Source organism: Alosa alosa, chromosome 6 (genome assembly GCF_017589495.1).
Source record: "Alosa alosa isolate M-15738 ecotype Scorff River chromosome 6, AALO_Geno_1.1, whole genome shotgun sequence".
In the NCBI taxonomy this organism is placed as follows: Eukaryota; Metazoa; Chordata; class Actinopteri; order Clupeiformes; family Clupeidae; genus Alosa; species Alosa alosa.
In genome coordinates this window covers 20,820,583-20,839,366 of record NC_063194.1, presented here as the reverse complement: position 1 = coordinate 20,839,366, position 18,784 = coordinate 20,820,583, and the positions used below count along the sequence as shown (strand labels likewise).

The 18,784-nt window shown below is 46.1% G+C and overlaps 2 protein-coding genes across 2 annotated transcripts; both read right to left on the bottom strand.

Moving 5' to 3' along the window:
- Positions 1-107: 107 nt before the first annotated feature.
- Positions 108-8,094, bottom strand: scaf1 (SR-related CTD-associated factor 1). The gene is given in 13 exon segments (XM_048245481.1): positions 108-322; positions 577-705; positions 1,286-1,594; positions 1,682-1,764; positions 2,280-2,391; positions 2,393-2,582; positions 2,584-2,962; positions 3,016-6,036; positions 6,132-6,235; positions 6,493-6,569; positions 6,729-6,866; positions 6,959-7,006; positions 7,871-8,094. Coding segments are annotated over 12 exon segments (4,746 nt in total). The 5' UTR covers positions 7,871-8,094; the 3' UTR covers positions 108-166.
- A 2,625-nt stretch (positions 8,095-10,719) lies between these two features.
- Positions 10,720-11,950, bottom strand: LOC125296538 (insulin). The gene is made up of 2 exons (XM_048246493.1): positions 11,434-11,950; positions 10,720-11,125 (listed from the first exon to the last, which is right to left on the bottom strand). Exons 1-2 carry the CDS (start codon positions 11,723-11,725, stop codon positions 10,968-10,970), a joined length of 450 nt encoding a protein of 149 aa, XP_048102450.1. The 5' UTR covers positions 11,726-11,950; the 3' UTR covers positions 10,720-10,967.
- Positions 11,951-18,784: the final 6,834 nt, after the last annotated feature.

Genomic DNA, 18,784 nt, shown 5'->3' with positions numbered 1-18,784 from the left:
GGGAATTCATAACGAACAAAATGTCACTCAGGCCCAAACACGTGCAGGATAAAAAGGCAGTCTATGACTGGTGTAGCCAATCAGCATCAAGAGCCAGGCAGGGGTGAATAGGCAAGGGGACAAGGAGGGGGTCTCTCTCTCTCAGTCAATCATGTCCAGCGTCCAATCACGGGGAATGCATGGCGCCGGAGTCCCGGTCGCCATCGCGCTCGTCGTCCATCTTTCGGCCATGCTTACGGAAGTATTTGTAGCGCTGCACGTAGAGCTTGACCAGGTTGCTCACTTTAACTGGGTTGATCTCGCCTGTCCGGCTGTGGCAGATCTGGAAGAGGAGAGAACAGATTAGTCAAAGGATACAGTACATTTCGCTTTGTGTGTTGTGTGTAATATGGTGTATGCGTGTGTGTGTGTGTGTGTAAGCAAGTTTGCCTGCCTGCCTGCCTGCCTGTGCGTGCATGTGTGTGTTGTTATGTGATGTAACGTGGTGTGTATGTGTGATGTGTCTGAGTGTACACATGTTTGTCTGCCTGCGTGTTTGTGAGTGAGTGAGGTCAGTCAGGGGGCAGGGGTTGCTACCTTGTGTACAGCTTTCCTCAGGATGTCCTTGTATTCGTCCTTATTGATGTCCTTGCGCTGATAATATGGCTTGATGGCCAGCTTGACCTCCTCCACCGCACGCTCCTGTGTGTGCAGCTTCTTCAGGTACTGAGAACAAGAGGGGGGAGTTACTAGCTAGGTTTCCATCCAACATGTGCATTTTGACCATTTGAAATAAGAAATGCTGGAAACACTTGAAATGCTTATTCAATATTGCAATGCGCATGGAAATTTGATTCACTTCATTTGATTCGGACAAGGGATAACAATTACATTTGATGGAAACAATTTATTCACATATAATCAATCACATACTCTACATTTCTTGCGTGTTTTCATAAACTTTTTACCTGATGACCTTACATTTTAATCCCAGAGCTCATCAGAAGCATTCCCTACATTGGGAGAATGTCCACTTTTAACTTGCGTAACACAGTAGATGAAAATGCACGCAAATGTGCATATTCTTGGGCTGAATTTTTATGATTGCATATAGTATATGCGAATGAGCAAAATGGAAACCCAGCTAATATATTTTAATAAATCTAAGTTCAAAATATTTTTTCCCTTTTGGTTAACACTGTCTATCCACACCCTTACTGTGCATCTCCTCTGCTTTCTCAACACCAATACCAAGTATGAAGACCAGTGGCTTAGGAGTTTCTTGAGATTTTAGAGAAGTGCATACCTTGTCGGGATCTTTACTGTCCCCATCCCAGGCTCCTTCACTCGTTCCTCCCATCCCTGGAGGCAAACTGGGAGGGGGTGGAGTTTGTGCACATCCACCACCCAATGAAAGCCCAGGTAGCAGATGTGTGGGAGGAGTTTTGGTGCATCCAACCAGTGGGAGAGAGCTGTGAAGAATGAACTGTGCTGGATTGGGACCAGAGGATTGGGCTAGTGAAGATAGAGGAGGGGCTTGGGATGAGGAGGAAGAGGTGGAGGAAGAGGAGGGGGCGTGCTGCTGGGCCTGGTTCTGGTTGGCCTGTGAGAGAATCTAGTGAAATAAAAAAAAAAAGACAATAGTGTCAGTAAACACACTAAACACACACTAGCTGCATAAACACATCCCCTGTAGGCTCACCTGACTTGTGGCTTGAATGAACTCATGTGCTTTGGCGCGGCTGGCAATATTGGCCTCCTCCATCTTAAACAGGAGTGCAGTTACTGGAGTAAATAGAAAAAAAAATGAGACAATTTAAAATTTTTAGATTTAGATTTTAGACACTTGATTAATATCCTGACAGAAATGAGGACTCGTTGACTTAACCCATCTGTTGGCAGTGAACGAACGCTTGTGAGCGTGCACCGACACACACACACCCTAGGAACAGCGAGCAATGGCATACACACACTAGCAGTAGTGAGCATACACAGCCCCAGCACTGTGGCCAGCCACTTCAGCCACAGTGTCCATCATTCCACTGCCGAGCTCACATGTGAGATCATATGACAATCAAAAACCTGTCTGGCATAGCAAATATTCCAAATGTGTAGCCCACAATATCATTAACATTCTTTAGGGAAACAAGACACTTCAGCAACAACTACTCTAGCATTTTGTTATAGCCAGTGAATACTTAAGGTTGCTTTTTTTTTTTTAGCTCTACTGTGCTCAAAGAGGGGTGAAGCTTGACCTAAAACTGAGGTACTGTTTGGGAAGAAGGACGGAAGGGAGTTACTCTGAGCTACCCCACCCCAAGTGCAGTCCTCCCGTCTCTGCCACAGACTCAGGGCATGGGGGGGCCCGCGAGGTGGAGGTGGGGGAGGCCCGGCCCAGGGGCGCCCACTAAGCGGCAACGGACGAAACAACGGCAGGGGTCGTGGCTGAGGGTGGCAGGGAGAGTGGGAGCGAGGGAGCCGCCGAGCCCGACGAGGTGGAGCAGGGGGGCGAGGTCTTCTGCTCGTCCAAGAGAAGGGGCTTGGCGCCGGGGGCCGACTGGGCAGCACTGCCCCCGGCGGTGGAAGGCGTGGGGGCGGGCTGGCGGGCGGCGGTCGCTCTGGGACTCCTCTGGCAAGAAGGAGGGCTCGGGGGTCTTGCAGCTGCTGTCCACTGTCTGCGAGTCCGGGCTGGAGTCGCGGGCGTCCCGGGACGGCAGTGGCAGGGAGAGGGGCGGCGTGTGCGGGGGCGAGGAGGAGGGCGGCAGCGCGCTGGTGGAGGAGGAGGAGGATGAGGAGGAGGAGGAAGGGGTGGGGGCCGGGAGCAAGGCGGGCGGGCTGGAGGGTTTGGGCAGCGAGCCTCCCGGTGGCGGGGCTTTGGCCTCTCCGCTGTGGCGAGCGCCCGCTCTGTCCGCGGACTTCTTCCCGAGGCGCCCGGCGCCCAGCAGCCCCGAGGTGGAGCAGGGAGGAGGTGGATGAGGAGGTGCTGGAGGTGGGGGGGCCTTCGCTTGGCGCCCAGGGAGAGTGGGGCTGACCCGCGCTGGCTGGACAGGGGCGTTTCTCCTACTCGCGACTGCTGCTGCCCGCCGGCCTTACCGGGGTCTTTACCACCCCCGCCGCGTGACTGCAGAGACAGAGGTTCCGAGCACGGCTTCAGGAACGGCGAGCGGCTCTCGTTGTCCCGTCGGAACACCACGGCGATGGAGCCGCCCACCACAGAGGACGAGCCACCGCCGCCCACTCCAGCCACCCCGCTTGGGCCCATGCGGTCCATGGCCAGCTTCCCAGCAGACCCTGGGGCGGCAGACGTGCCCGTGGTGCTGCTCACCCCCTCCCGCACCAGCACCGACACCTTGGACTGCAGCTTGGCCTTCTTGCTGCCTGGCTTCTTGGAGTGGCCCGAGCGGCCAGACTCCTTCTTGGCCCCCTTTTCCCGCTCCTTCTCCTTCTTCTTCCTGGTACGTTTGGCTGAGGAAGCAGCGGTCAGCGGCAGGGATGGCGCGAGGGCGCCCGTGGGCGAGAGGGGCGGAGACGATGACGAGGTCAGGTGTTTGCTTTTGGCTTTGGCGCGGAGTGATGCAGACTCCGACGGCTGGCTGGCTTTCTTGCCGGAGGCGTGCGACTTCTTCTTGTCCCGGCGGCCGGAGACTTTGGCCGGCGGGCTGCTGCTCTTGGGAGGTGGGGATGGCGGGGGCTCAGGTGACCGTGGCAATAGCGGAGAGTCCTCCAGCGAGGGGTAGTCCGAGTCCAGCGCCTCGCCGTCCAGCGACAGCATGTCCGCCTCCTGCCGCTCGGAAAAGCGGTCCGACTCGTAGCCGTGGTAGAGCATAGGTGAGAGGGAGGCGTGGCGCGAGCGACTGCCCCGTCTCCTCGAGCGCTCCTCCTCCTCCTGCTCTTCCTCGTCGGAGCGCCTTCTCCTCTTCCTCTTCCGCTTGTGAGACAGGCCCGAGGCCGGGCTGAGGGACGACCGCTGGCCTTGCCCCGGTGACCCCGGCACGGTCGTTGTGGTGGTCGTCGTGGTGACTGTGATGGTGCGCTTGATGGCGAACAGATCGGACCCGTTCAGATCCTGGATGGACGGCGGCACGACTGGCCGTCCGTCTCTCCTATTGTCCCTCTCTCGGTCCCGGTGTCTGTCCGGCTCCCGCGTGTCCTCCCGCCTCTCTCTGCTGCTCTTGGACCGCTTCATGCTGCCCCTCTCCCGGCTGCTGGAGCCCTGCTCCCCATCCTCCCGCTCTCTCTTTACCCTGCTCTTCCCTCGGGAGTCTCTGCTCCGGTCCCTTCTGCCCCTTTCCCGGTCTCTGTCTCGACCTCTGTCCCTCTCCTTCTCCCGGTCTCTAGTTCTATCTCGGTCTCGGTCTTGGTCCCGTTCACGATCCCGCTCTCGTTGTCTCTCCCTCTCTCGCTCCCGGTCTCGCTCTCCATCTCTCTCCCTCTCCCTGTCCCTGTGGTGATCATCCGAATGGCTGGACCAGGACCGCCGCCTCGAGTGTGTGTGTCGGGCTGCGGAATTCTGGGAAGCCTCCGGGCTGCTATGCTTTCTCCTCTTCCTCTTGCGGCTGGAGCTCCTACTGCTCCTCCTCGTCCTCTCGTCCTTCTGCCTCTCCTCCTTCTCGCTCCTCCTCTCCCGCTCTCTCTCCTTCCGCTCCCGGCTGCCCTCTTTCTCCTCCTTCCTCTTCTTCCTTTTCTCCTTCTCTATGGCCTTAGTCTCCTTCAGCTTGCGCCGCTCGCGCTCCCGGGAGCTCTTGGAGGGCTTCCGGCTCTTCTCGCGGTCAGTCGAGAGGGAGAGGGAGGGGGAGGCTGGAGGCGAGGGTGATGGCATGGCGACAGTGGGGGGCATCGGAGACGGCAGCGGGAGTGGAGGTGTCAGAGTAACGGACACGGGGCAGGAGCGGAAGCGCTCCTTCCTGCGGCTGGTCAGCTTCCTCCGCAGGTCCCCGACGCCCACCACTGGCGGTGGAGGCTCCTGCTCCCAGGTGGCCTCCGTACAGACGGACACGAAGCCGTCGCCCTCCATGACCCGCAGGATGCGCTCCGTCTTCATCCCCATGCCGAGCCCGAGCCCCGGGAGCCCGCCGTGCGCATCGTCCACCACCGCCGCCCGCTCCCGCCACCTCTCCTTGTCGCCAGCGGCCCCCACAATCTCGCCCTCCTCGATCTCCGAGTGCTCCGAGTCCTCTCTCCGCTCGCGCATCCGCCGCTGCTCCCGCCCACCGTCCCGGAGTGACCGCCTCCTCTGGGGCGGCTGCGGGCTGTAGGTCACGACAGGTGCCGGAGGGGTTGGGCTAGAGCAGGGGGAGGGAGCCGAAGCCGAGGTTGCTGCTGCAGCTGTCGCCTCCGTCGAGTCTGGAGGGGACCCCTGCGAGACGTCCAGCCCCTCCGTCTCAATGTCGTTCATCTGGTTCACAGCGTTGCCATTGGGGCTTCCCAGTGGCCCCTCTCCTTCCGAGCCTCTCTCGTCGCGCTCCTCCGAGGCTGGGGAGCCTGTTGGCTGGAAGGGGTCATATTTATCCTCCTCATCGTCCTCCTCTTCCTCCAGGGGTTTTGGCCGCTCTTGCTCCGTTTCTCCGTCCGTGGGCTGGAAGGGGTCATAGATCTCCGTCTCGGAAGCTTCTCTTTGAGAGTCGCCATCCGGTTGCGTGGGAGGGCCCAGGCGATGGAACATGGGATTGGAGGAGAAGGGGCGCGGGTCATTGAGTGAGTGGGAAGGGCCCAGGGAGGAAGAGGTAGAGGATACCACGTCACCTGTCGCATTGGTGATTCCACCGGCGCCCGAGTGGCCTCTGTCATCAGTGTCATGGTAACCAGTGCCGGCTCCCCCGGGTGATGAAGAGGATGATGACGGTAAGGAGGAAGGTGATGATGGAGGGGAAGAAGGGGAGGAGGGGGAGCTGGAGGGTGAGGAGGGCAGCGGGCTCTTGGCAAGGGCAGATGTAGGCCTCATCCTCGGGCCAGGGGCTGGAGTGGAGCCTGTGACCCGAGGAGAAGGAGCAAATGAGGGGCAGCCCAGCATCAGAAGCTCCTTCATCAGTCTGGAGTGGGGGTGAGAGGAGTGAAGGCCTGAGGGTGAAAAATACTGGTTTAGCAGGAGGTCAAGCAGCCAACATATTTCCAGAGTTTTATGATTGGGCAGTTTGGGGAAAATAAGAGGTTACCAATCTTCCGGTTGCCAGCAAACGGGGCCAAGGATGACAGAAAAGCAAGGGTTGATCCTTCTTCTACCTGCACCTCTGCAGTAAGCTCTACTTCAATGTCACCACTGTGGCACAATGAGGCATCACAAGACATTAAGCCACTTCATTCTTAATGACATATTCATTTACCCTTATATTGACATGTTCAGTTAATGTAACCCATTTAAATAACTATTTTTGAATAATTTACTCAGAATTTTACACAGCTAGCCAAACAGAACTATCTAACTAACTAACTAGCTTCCCTGATGGTTACAGTGTCTCAATACCAACTTATTACACTGAGCAATTCATATTGTTGTTGTCTTCTCTATGCAGTCACCTATCAACCAGCTGTAACGATGAGGACTGTGCAGGGATCCAAAAGGACGGGGTCTCTATGGCAACCACGGAAGCACCCTGTGAACGAGAAACAAAGACCATCATAACATTGGCAAGAGAAGGGCACAAATAAAGCGAAAGATCAGTGTTTTATTACAAACTGTGGTTTTATCAGAGTTGGTCTGCAAACAAACACACGCTGTGCAGACAGTGATTCTCTAAAGATTTGATCCTCACCAGTTCACTAGGTTCGTCAACTAGGATCTCTCCAGTTTCTTGGTTACATCTCAAGGCCGTTTTGCTTCTCCTCTGAGAGTTATGTTCTTCATCCTCATTTCCTTCCTTTTCAGTACATTCTTTGTTCTCCTCTCCTGTCTGGTCGAAAACATAATTGTGCAAAATTTCAAGTACAATATCAATTCCTATATTACACTGGTCACCAAAATGCAACTAATACAGACCCTTACCTTTGGTTCGGGGAGGCCAGCCCCTTTATAGTCTTCGTCTGTCCCCATCTGGTGATAATAATGCCACTGTTAGCACATATCATTTCAACCATCTGGATTCATTCAAGACACATGAGTCATCGTCTACCATTAATATCAGTACAATTGCAATTAGTAACTGAAGCGGAATTTGTGGTCTATAGATGAGCATGCTATAATCAGGGAATGATTCATTGTACTGGTGCAGCTAAAGTCGAAGATAACATAGGACAAATTGGAAACCGACGGCTGATCAACAACACGAGTAGCGCAATAGTTATGTGGACCACTGCCTAGGTCAGCAGATAAGCTAACATGACACAGTGACCAAATCACCGCGCATATCAAAACACTAACGATAGGTTATAGGATAACCACTACTCGGGTAACGTTGTGTTGGTCAGATTGCCACATTAAGGTAGGCTACATCTTTGACGTGTGAGATACAACCACGACACACATCGAACGTTCATACTGGAGAAACAATTTAATGCTGCACAACCAAGTCGTAACGCAGAAACTCACATTATCTAGCTAGCTGTCCCTGATTACAGAGCTAACCTGATGTTGATTTATGGTGCTAGATTATTTAGCGTGCTAGATAGAAGGCTATCCAACACAGACAACATTTCAGTAACTTACACGCGATGCTTCATAGTTCTATGCATGTGTCAAAAACATACAACAGACTTGCATCTAATCACGGTGCAACAAAATGTCGAGCATTAACCAGTTAATTAGGCAACCATGTGCACCCGTAAAATGGTCGGCTAACGTTAGCTAAATGTCTACACATGATGAATTACAAATCGTATTCAATTTTAGCTTGCTAGCTATGCAGGCTATGTTAGCTAACCTGTAGAGAATACAAATGCATGCTTGCCTTAACGTTACCTTTATCGTTGGAGTTCAAGCTGGATAACTAACTTGGAAAGAGCTCAATCTGCAAAACTAGCATTAAAATATTTCCATAAAACCTAAAAGGTTTTTAAAAGCATTAAAGATTTCACATTTCTGAACACAATAAAAGGCCCTGCCCATCCATGTCCGCCATTTTACTTCCCCCACCAAACTGAAACCGGCAACCAATGGTTCATGGGAAGTGTTGTTTTTTGATTAGCCCAGGCCCAGGGACTTCAATGCACCTTCACCACTGATTTAGGATAATAATACTGCATTGCTTTAGTTCCACAGAGGCCACCTCTGACAGTAGTTGAACCACTACACTGCAATGTCGATAGGCTGCCAGGTGCTGTAGAAGGAAATATTAAAGAGGCTCAGGTGAGTACTTAGGCTAAAACCTATTTTGATTTCTAGCAAACCCATCTTCCTTGTTGAGCAGACTACATTTGTCTGAGAATGTATTTTGATTCAGTCACAATTCATCTGCATGACTTAGGCCTAGGCTACATATTGACATAGGCCTATTTATTGACCAACAGATTGACATATAATCTAGGCCTATATTTAATTAGACATATATTTATTGACCAATAGCCTACAGGATACCCGTGGAGTCTTAAAAGTATTGGAAAAGTCTTAAATCTAATATTGTCAAATAAAGGCTTTGTAAAATTTAGTTTAGGCCAACAAAGTCTTGAATTCCATTCATAAGGTCTTATTTTTTCCTAGAATTAATGGATACCGTCACGTCAATTAATTTCCTTAGAGACCATTTTGTCGGCCTACATCCCAAGGGGAAAATATGCATCTCTTCTTTTTGTGAAACTTGTGTTCACGGTTCTTATCCCTCAGTCATTCACACCATTCTAAAGTGAAAGTGTATGTGCAAGTGTAGGTGCGTCTGAAATGTCAGCTTGAAAGATATAATATGGGGATGTCACAGGTGGGATAGCTGAAACTTTGTATAAGCCTATGTTTTAAATGTGCCTTTGTGTCAGATAAACTTGTGTCCGGAGTTTTGGTCAACACTGTCAGATGAAATAAATCAGGAACAATTGTGGGCAGCTAAAATACAGAGGAGCCCTTTAGCACTTCCTAGTTCTTCTTCATGTCATGATGCCTTTCTAGCTCTGGTAAGTTTTTCATATCTTGTGTATTTAATATCCATCTATTACCTGGATGTCAAAAGTGTGTCATCACCGAAATGAGCAAAATGCAACATTTGTGAAAAATGTTCTGTAATAAAGGATTAATTTAAGAAGATTATGGAAGTCACAGGCAAGGCAACAGATATGCTATACAAATTCCTGTAAGAAATACATGCGATATAAGAGGAAATATAGCATTTTGTCAACTCCGTCAGATGTCAACACCATCAGAATTAGTTTAGGCTAAATCTGCTTTCACTTTGACATTAAAGAGGTTTTTTTTTTGTAATTTATAAAAAGGGACAAATTAAATGGATCAAGATTCCATTTCTAAAAGCAGTAAAGGGGGAAACATATAATTTATAGGCACTGTATATCTGCCAAGGTGATGGTAAGGTGATTTCATTGAAGAGGAGTTGCCTGTCTATTCTTGGTATTTGTGAGGGTTCAATATTCCTCCGTTGACAGGGTGTTGAGTTTAGGGCTGTGGCAGCAGCCCTGTGGTGTTCCTGTGCTGATTGTGAGCAGAGAGTATTTAGGTGCCGTTTTTGAGTTCTGATGCATTCCCATCTTTCTGGCATATTTAGACATGTAGTATTACCCATTATATTTCTAATGAACATGCACTAGGCCCCTGAATTAATGTTTTTGACTATATGTAATTTACCATTTAACACCTAGGCTAGTCCAAGATGCCCCTGTTGTGCCTCATTCTCTCTGAATGAACAAAGTTCATGTTCATCTTTCTCCTCGTATTTTCAATGGGACAGGAGGAATACATTTACTCTTATGTCCATATCCACTTATTTGTATTCATTATTTCTGTGCTTCAACCAGTTTCTGATGTTTGGTCTCCTCTTAAATAAGAGAAAAAAATGAGTGTTTTTTTACCAAGACAGGAGATAAATGATCTTTTCTCTACCCATAAATTCTTTGTTCAATGCAAGAAAACAAGATTTATATTTGAGGAACATTAAAAAACGCACAAATATCATGAGAAACCCACTGATTATACAGCGATTTGTCAGAAATTTATTGTGCATCACAATATTTAGCATGAGTGTAGCATGAGATGAAATCTGTAGTCCATAATAATGTTTTGACTTTATATTGTTTCCTTCACCCAAAAGCTGCCATCTTTGCCCATATAAAGAGATCCGGATCTCTTTATATGGGCAAAGATGGCAGACGGCAGAGGTCTAGCCAGACCATGGAGGTATATAGAACTGGAGAGAGGGAGGAAGTGCTCCATTCATTTCAATGGCTGATGCTAGTTAATTCAGCTAAAATATCCTTAACTGACTGCCACTATCTTTAAAAAGATCTTGTCTAATGTGCTAACCTTACAGTTGACCACAAATTATGTCCATGTGGATCGGTTGATCCTCCCAGCTTGGAAACCTTGCCAATCCACATAAACAACATTGTGTCCACCAGTAATATGGCAGTTAATTGGCTTGTTTGTGAAAATGTGGTCGGCAGCATAGATATCAGAAAGCTAGATGGGCCTACCGCATTGTCCGTCGAGTTCTATTAGTAAACGCGGCCGCCATATTGCTGGGGGCAACACCTTTACTGTACTGTACTGCAACACTTGCTGGCAATCTGAGACACCTGTCTGATTTCCAATCAGAGACACGTTTCTCCATTGGCCTCTAGTGATTGTTGCCCCCACCAAGATGGCTGCGCTATTTACGTACGTTCTGGAGCCCAATGCGGTATCTAGCTTTCTAATACCTATGGTCGGCAGTGTCGGACGCCATTTTTAAAGATGGTGGCGGGCAACCATAATTGACCCCCTGGGCATGACACTTTATAACAAAGGTTAGTTTGACTCCCTCTCGATGTTCCTATACATTTTGTGGTTTGTGACATTCTAAATACTGTTTTTTGGCAAGAATCAGCAGGCTTAGCCATGACAATCGGAGTATGAACAGTTCTTATGTATTGTTACAGTAATTCTCCAGGTCATAGAAGTCACAGTAAAAGTGACAGCACTGTTCGACAATGCCTCTTTTTGATACAGTGGGTCCTCCTCTGCTATTGGCCAGGGCCAATCTGGTCTTTTCAACAGAAGGAACATTGTCCATCATGATACCTGCAAATAGAAATGCTTTTGAAATACTCAATTTCACTACTCACACATACACCACTTTTGAGAACACACACACTGTCATACAAACCTCATAATGAATACAGAACTGACATAAACTACATTTCCCATTTTCTGTCTATCTATTCAGGACAGTATAACCTTGCATAAGCCTCCCACCAGCCACATTCTTATTCTGTCTCTCTCTCTCTCTCTCTCTCTCTCTCTCTCTCTCTCTCTCTGTCACTCTCTTTCTCTTGTTCTTTTACTCTCCTCTCCCCCTTCAAGGTTTTTGTTTCCATGTTGTCTCTTACGTATGTCTTCTTCTCTGACCCGTCGTCCTGGCTGGTAGAAGAGCCCCCTGTCACCGCAGACAAACAGCAGGGCGTCCACCAGGTGCACCCCGCACAGCCGGCGAGCCCGGAGGGAGACCGCGAATGCGTGAGGGGAGCCTGGCGCCAGAGACACGCAGCAGAGCAGCAGCAACAGAGCACTGAGACCGGACATTCTTCCTCCAGCCGCTGGCACAGGGGGTAGTTCCATAGATTGAACACATACATGAATAAGCATCAAAAGACAGAAGTTCAGTTGTGCAGTGAACTTCATTCAGTGGTAAATACTAGATTAGAATATAATTTTACAGGAAATTTATTTCATCAGAAATCTTCAAAGCGTCATTAACTTGGACTTTACTACAGAGGAAGATTTAGGAGGAAAGTCAATAAAAATACAGAGCTGAAAGAGATATAGAGCATTTCAATGTGACGGGCATGAACGGTTCTTACCTGGATGCTACACCACTGATTTTGAGGTTGTCGTTGGTCCCTCTTGTGTGTGTTCGGCAATACTGGAGTGCAGATATATAATCCTGGTGTGTCCCCCCCCCTCTCTCTCTGTCACAAAATGCACTCTGTCCAGCAATGTACTCTTGCTGAGCCACCGGCTATCTGTTTTGTTGTCTAATGTTTAATCACCCACTTTCCACCTGTATAATTACACCTCCCTCATATTCTTTCCACTATGATTTGTAATTACCCCCATTACATGGAATCCTCACTTGATTTGGCTTTCATCTGACTCCCCACCCAGACCTGGGCTCTGCTTCTGCTCTGAGTGCCAGCATCCCCCCTCAGAGCTCTTCTTTAGATGCTGACCAGAGCTCTAGAAAGACATAAATCAAATCCCAAAAACACCATCTTGCTCATCAAATCCATGATGTGGACTTACTCTCCTTCTCATTGGATGTGCAAATATGGAATAACAATATTTTAATAGTAATTGTATGTCTGCACACAATGATGGCATAAAAAAACAAGAGAGGCAGAAAACCAACCGTCACAAATTCTCAAAAAAAGTTCTGCCTGACTGGAATTTGTTCTAAAAAAAAGTCAATACATGTTCTCCATTTTCTATATGGCTTTGATCAAGATGCACTTTTACTTGGTTCATACACGTATGCCATGTATGTGTGTGAGTGTATGCCATGTATGTGTGTGAGTGTATTTTATAAATACTGTGGCAACACACTTCTTCAGATCCTCCTATGTGTCCCTCTTCAGTAATGGCAGTCGAATCTCAATCACAATGGTGGCGTGTTATTGGAAATCACCTACGTGTGCATGTATGCAATATGCATTCAAACACAGACTCACACAAGACACAAAGAGGCATACATTCTGGCCATTCACAGAGAGAGAGAGAGAGAATGAGAGAGAGAGAGAGAGAGGCTTGTCTGCATTTTGCCTGTTAATGTTCCTATTGCTATAAATCATTTAATGATTTCATTAGTGATTACATCAATCCCCCCTTCATTATCTGTCATTAAATGAGCACTGCATCAGAAAAACTTAGAGGTAAGCTCTCATACACCTCAAATCACAAAAAGCAAAGACACAGAAAGAGAGAGAGAGAGAAAGAGATTGGTAGAGGATGTGAGAAAAAGTAATAAGCTCTGGCATTTCAGAGGTAGAAGAAATGACTAAGAAGCTGGAATCAATTGAAGAAAATTGGAAAGAGAACCTGCCGGGAGGACTGTTAACCCATTGATTTCTGTATCTAGTTCCTGTTCTGAACTGTATCAAGGTCTCACAAAACAGTATTGAGGCATGTATAGGCAATAAAATGATTAGCTAACCCATATCTGACAGGGACAAGGAGGTGGCAGTACCCTATCCCACCCATAGCATTCTATTTATATTTACAAAATGTACATACTGTATCGATAACTACCTTAGGCTATACCAATATTCTACTGCTCTTACAATGTTAATGCTATCTGTGACGAGTCCATGGAGTCCTCGTCAGCTTGACACCTCTAATTAGTTAATTGTTAGGACACCTGGTGTCCAGGGTATCTTTAAAAGGCACCCTGATGCATTGCGGGTAAGAGAGCGGGCGTAGGGTTGCATGGCAGCGGCAGACCTCAGTCTGGGTTTTGGTATTCATTTCTTTTCTTTATTTAGCACTGCTACATTTACTCAATGCATCCATACATTCACCTTAATCACTGACTCTACTGACATAGGGTTTTCTAACGATTTCTGTTTGTTACGTTAACTGTATATAGTATACTGTGTATACTACTCCATAGTCAACTGCACATATCTGTCTGTTAATACTGCACAAATACTTATTTTCACTATTATAATGTTACTGTTAATACACAGTACTACCTGTACTACATACTGTACATATCTGTCTATTGTTCATACTGCATATACATATTTATTCTGCTTTTGATAATGTTACTGTTAATACACTGGACATGTTATTACTGTAAACCACGCCAATTGCTTTGCCCGTGGCACTTTTCTGCTTTTTTGCACTTCTGGTTAGACGCTAACTGCATTTCATTGTCTCTGTAGGCCTACTTGTACTCTGCAATAACAACAAAGTTGAATCTAATCTAATCTAATTAAATCATAGCTAAAAGGGAGCTATATATGCTAACCAGTGGTGGGTAGAGTATACTGAAAATCTATACTCAATTACAAGTACAATTACTTCCTTCAAAATCTACTTGAGTAAAAGTAAATATTCCAATTGGACAAACCTATAGTAAAAAAATATTATTATAGTTATTAAGTTACTCAAATTACAAGTTACTTTTCATTTTTCTATTGAATTGCTTGGATCAGTGAAAAAGACATAACGGGCTCTATTTTGGCGATGTAAAACACATAGCATTTGAAGGAATCAAATTGAAACACAACTACCAAAGAAACACTAACCAGGCTGACAGAGAGAGAGAGAGAGAGAGAGAGAGAGAGAGAGAGAGAGAGAGAGAGAGAGAGAGAGAGAGAGAGAGAGAGAGAGAGAGAGAGAGAGAGAGACAATAACAATATGCATCAAACAAATGCATTACACTAAACATGTCATTTAACTTCAGCTCTGTGCATATGACAAAAGGCAAGAGCTTTGTAGGAACCCAATTACTAATGAAACATTAACCAGGCTGGCAGGGGTGTGGTGAGAGAGAAAATGGCAGAGAGAGAGAGAGAACGACCAGAACATGATAGTTAGAACAAGTTACCAACCATTACATTTGGTAATATACAAAATCCCATACACAGGGAAGTGCAGAGACCTTTGAAGGGGCAGGGGCTCACATTTAAAAAAAGGGCGCATGGAACAAGTTAACTTTAACTTTAACTGTTAACTTTATTTAAAACTTAATTTTGATTACAACCCAATAGAGAATACATAGGCTACATGCAAATTATATCAAAATAAAACACTGCCTTTTGCTGCCTCCCGCAGCTCTTTCTCCCTCTGCTTTCGCTTCCTGTCTTTAGTGGGCATCTTTGCACTGCAGAATATAATATCATGTTTTATAGAATATAATGCATGCAGAAAGCTAGAAAAAGATACACACAATTTGAATGGTGTAAACTGGAATTTAAGTTTTACATTCCCTAGCCTATAAAGCTTTAATGATCTGAACCTGAGCTGGACATTTTTTTTGCATTTAAATTCTAGCATTATGCTATTTCAATGATGATGGTGGGACAGGCTATTATATGGTTTAGCAATTTGCAAAGTAGTCTAATGTACTGATAAACATTTTATACATTTTCATATTTATTCATTATGTATCAAGAAGAATGGGTGTAAATAGCAGACAGAGCTGTAACACATTTTCCTCATTTCTCTCCTTGGTTCTGAAAATTCAATAGGAGTGCATCTACTGTAGGCCTACTGTAGCCAGGACACAGACAGATAGGTCTTTTCAGTTTTCATTAGGCTATTGTCTACACAGAGATCATAGGCTATAAGGCTACATCTTATATTGATTAAATTCAAAGCTAATTTTAATAACCTAGAAATCTAGACGCACCCTAGCGGCAGCAAATGTTATTGCTAGTCTGGCTTGTCAGGCTATAATTTTAATGTTTATCACAGTGAACTACCACCATTAGCAAGCTGGTGTCTTGCAGATTCACGTGCTGTGCGTGTGGCCACTGAGTGAAATGACGTGTAATGTAGCCCAGGGATGGATTACTGCACGGTCCTACCGGGCCCAGGCCCAGGGGCCCATGGGGTCAGGGGGCCCTGAAGCCCAAGGTTTTGCATGGAATCATTGCCTCAATATCAACAAATCAGGATGTAGGCTATGAATCTGATTAAATTTAGTATTGGCCATCCCCAAAATGCACCAGAATACAGGAAATCACATCAAACAAATTAAAAAAATTCTGCGGGAGGACCCCCAAACCCCCCCTCCCACATATGCGACAATTAGTGGGGGGCCCTTAATACATCTGGGCCCAGGGGCCCGAAAGTTCATAATCCTGCCCATCATGTAGCCTACTGTAAACAGAGAACGACGTGTGGAGTTGGGTTAGTTAAACAATTACATGGCCTATGTTGTCGGCTTGTGACGATTTAGAAAAGGTTTGCCTACTCTGTTTTATGAACTAGGTCTACTAACCTAAGCTACTATAACATAGTAACCTAAACAGAATATGTTAGCCTTAGATTTTCGAAGCTGCCAGGTTATTGAAATGGATGGACCATGACATAGTTAAAACAGGTTTGATAGCCTACTTCATTAAACATGAAACAACTTTAAACATTTTATTCTCTATCTCTAAGGTGAATACTATTGCATGTTCAGATAGGCTAACTGCCAAGTGACCTTGCCGTGCTCCCAAACGTCTCCTGCAGCACTGTGCCTGCGTGCACCTTCTGAGAGTTCACTGAATGTATGACGTCACGGATTGGTGGCCGCAAGGCATTTCAATTAACACAAAATTTATAATTTCACAAACTATTAATGAGACATTTTAGCGAATATTCACGTTGAAACTAGCGGAAGTATTACAACTAGATTCCTAGAGACAGCTAGAGCCCCTGTAGCCCCCCTTCTCTGCACGTGCCTGCCCATACAACATAATTGCTGCATTTACTCAGCAAGTTACATTCTGTTGTCAACCCTTCCTGAAGCATATATTCTACCAGTTATACCAGGGGACTCCAACATTTTTGGGAATGAGGGCCCAAAATCATATGGAGGGCTACTCATTTGAAACAGACCCTCACTCCTTTTCTTCAAGGGTAATCCTTCTAAATAATAGGCCTATGATTTTTACATTGAAGTTATTAACATTATGTAGGCCTATGAGACTATATATATTAATCAACTGTATTTTTATCTGATTCTTCAATACTTCAATATCAATATGCAACACTACCAACATTTTGTTCAGTTTGTTCATTTCAAATATTTCCATGGGGAATCTAATTTTCTTTAAACGAAAAAAAGCAATCTTTAATGCAATTAATGTGGTGAATGGGTACAGGTCTTTCCCTCCCTCTAGCTGCAGTGGCCAGGCATCCTGCTGTCCGATTGTCTGGCGCCTGGCTCTGGGGAGAGTGAGAGGGTGTCGACACAGACTCTGCCCTTCATGTTGAAGAAGCAGGAACAGGGAGAGAAAGGTAATTAGATGTACCGCATATAGCGGTACATAATGTGACTGCTGCTTAGTCCTGTACATCCTCTCCCCGAAACTAAATCACGCTTGTAAATTGTCTCCATCTGTAGAGCCGGACCGATATGGGATTTTGAAGACCGATACCGATTTCGATATTTGAGTTTTTCAAAAAACGATAACCGATATATATCGGTCAATAGTTATTTTTAACACAACGTAAAAATGTTCTCCCATAACAAGGTTCTGATCAAGGTGGGGCATTATGTATTTAAACAGGGCTAGGCCTAACTATCTAGTTTCCTAATAGGCCAACAGTCATTTATTTTTTCAAGAAATAAAAGAGTGTCAGGTCTTTGTTCTGTGATAACCACATTGCCACAATCTACATTGTTGTTTATATAGCCTACTTAATTACTCCATCCCTTTATGCAAGCAAACCTTTTTACAAGTATGACCAGATACTTTACTTTACTTTTAGTCTTTGTAGCCTAAACCATGCTCTTCCTTACTTGAAACACCTTTGTTGAAATGCAGCCTAAATGAAGGCTTAATATTCGTTTTTCCTTTACTGAGTTTAAAATTATTCATCGGCCGTTATAATTAGTGATACAGATAGTTTGGAAAATGCCTAATATCGGCCCGCCGATAAATCGGTTGGGCTCTAATCTCCTATTCCATCCTAGTCTTGCAGCTTTTGTGTGTGCTTGTATGTGCGTGCCTGAGTGTGTGGATGTGAGTGTGTGTGTGTGTGCATGCATGTGTGTCTGTGCATGTGGATGTGAGTGTGTGTATGTGTGTGTGTGTGTGTGTGTGTGTGTGTGTGTGTTTGTTAGAGAGAGAGAGTGTGTCAGACAGTCCTGCCTGGTAGCTCCTCTCCTCATCATCATCTACCACATTGGTTCCCAAACTTTTTTCTCGCGCACCACCACCTACATCCTGACTCGGCTCGCATACCCCCACCATCCGCCACACAAAAACGTAACACATTCTATTGATGCATTCCAGGCATCATGTTTAATTTAGCCGCCCTACGTGATAACAAATAACAAAATCAAAATGTGCAACTGGTCTATGAGCTCTTACAGTAAAAAAACAGTGTGGAGAACAACATTATGAAACACAAAGAACAAAGAGAACATAGGCTTAAGATTAAAAAAAAAAAAAAATCATTTTAAACACCTTTCCGACTTTGCCTTTTTTCATCTTGCGTAGGCCTACCCCCTAGTGGATGCTCATGTACCACCGGTTTACCACCATTTATTTTATGCACCCCTGGATGAAATTCGGAGTGCATGGGGGCTGCCTCAGTAGTAGGCTACCCAAACGAAGGTTCCCAAACGAACCAAAACGACCAAAAATAAAGTCTAGTGGGGCTACATGCCCACCAAGTTTCACACTAGCAGCGGTCATAATAAGTGTAAGAGTGTAGAGAGAAGGGGTGGGAGTGGGGGGGAACACATTACTGTGTTCACTTGGGAAGAAAGACCACTCTTTTGATATGATCAAGATGTTATTCAAGTGGAGTGAGTAGGCCAGTTAAGAAGATTTATGTATCTTCTGACCATCTAAAAAAGTGCACATAAGATTAGGTCTAGTGACTGAATGAAAGAGTCATGTATAGGTATAGGCCTACTCATGATGACGTTTACAATGTGAGACCTAGACCTTGATGATTAACAGACCAGTGTTTCAGAGAGAAGGTGCCACTTCTCTCTCTCTCTTTCTCTCTCTT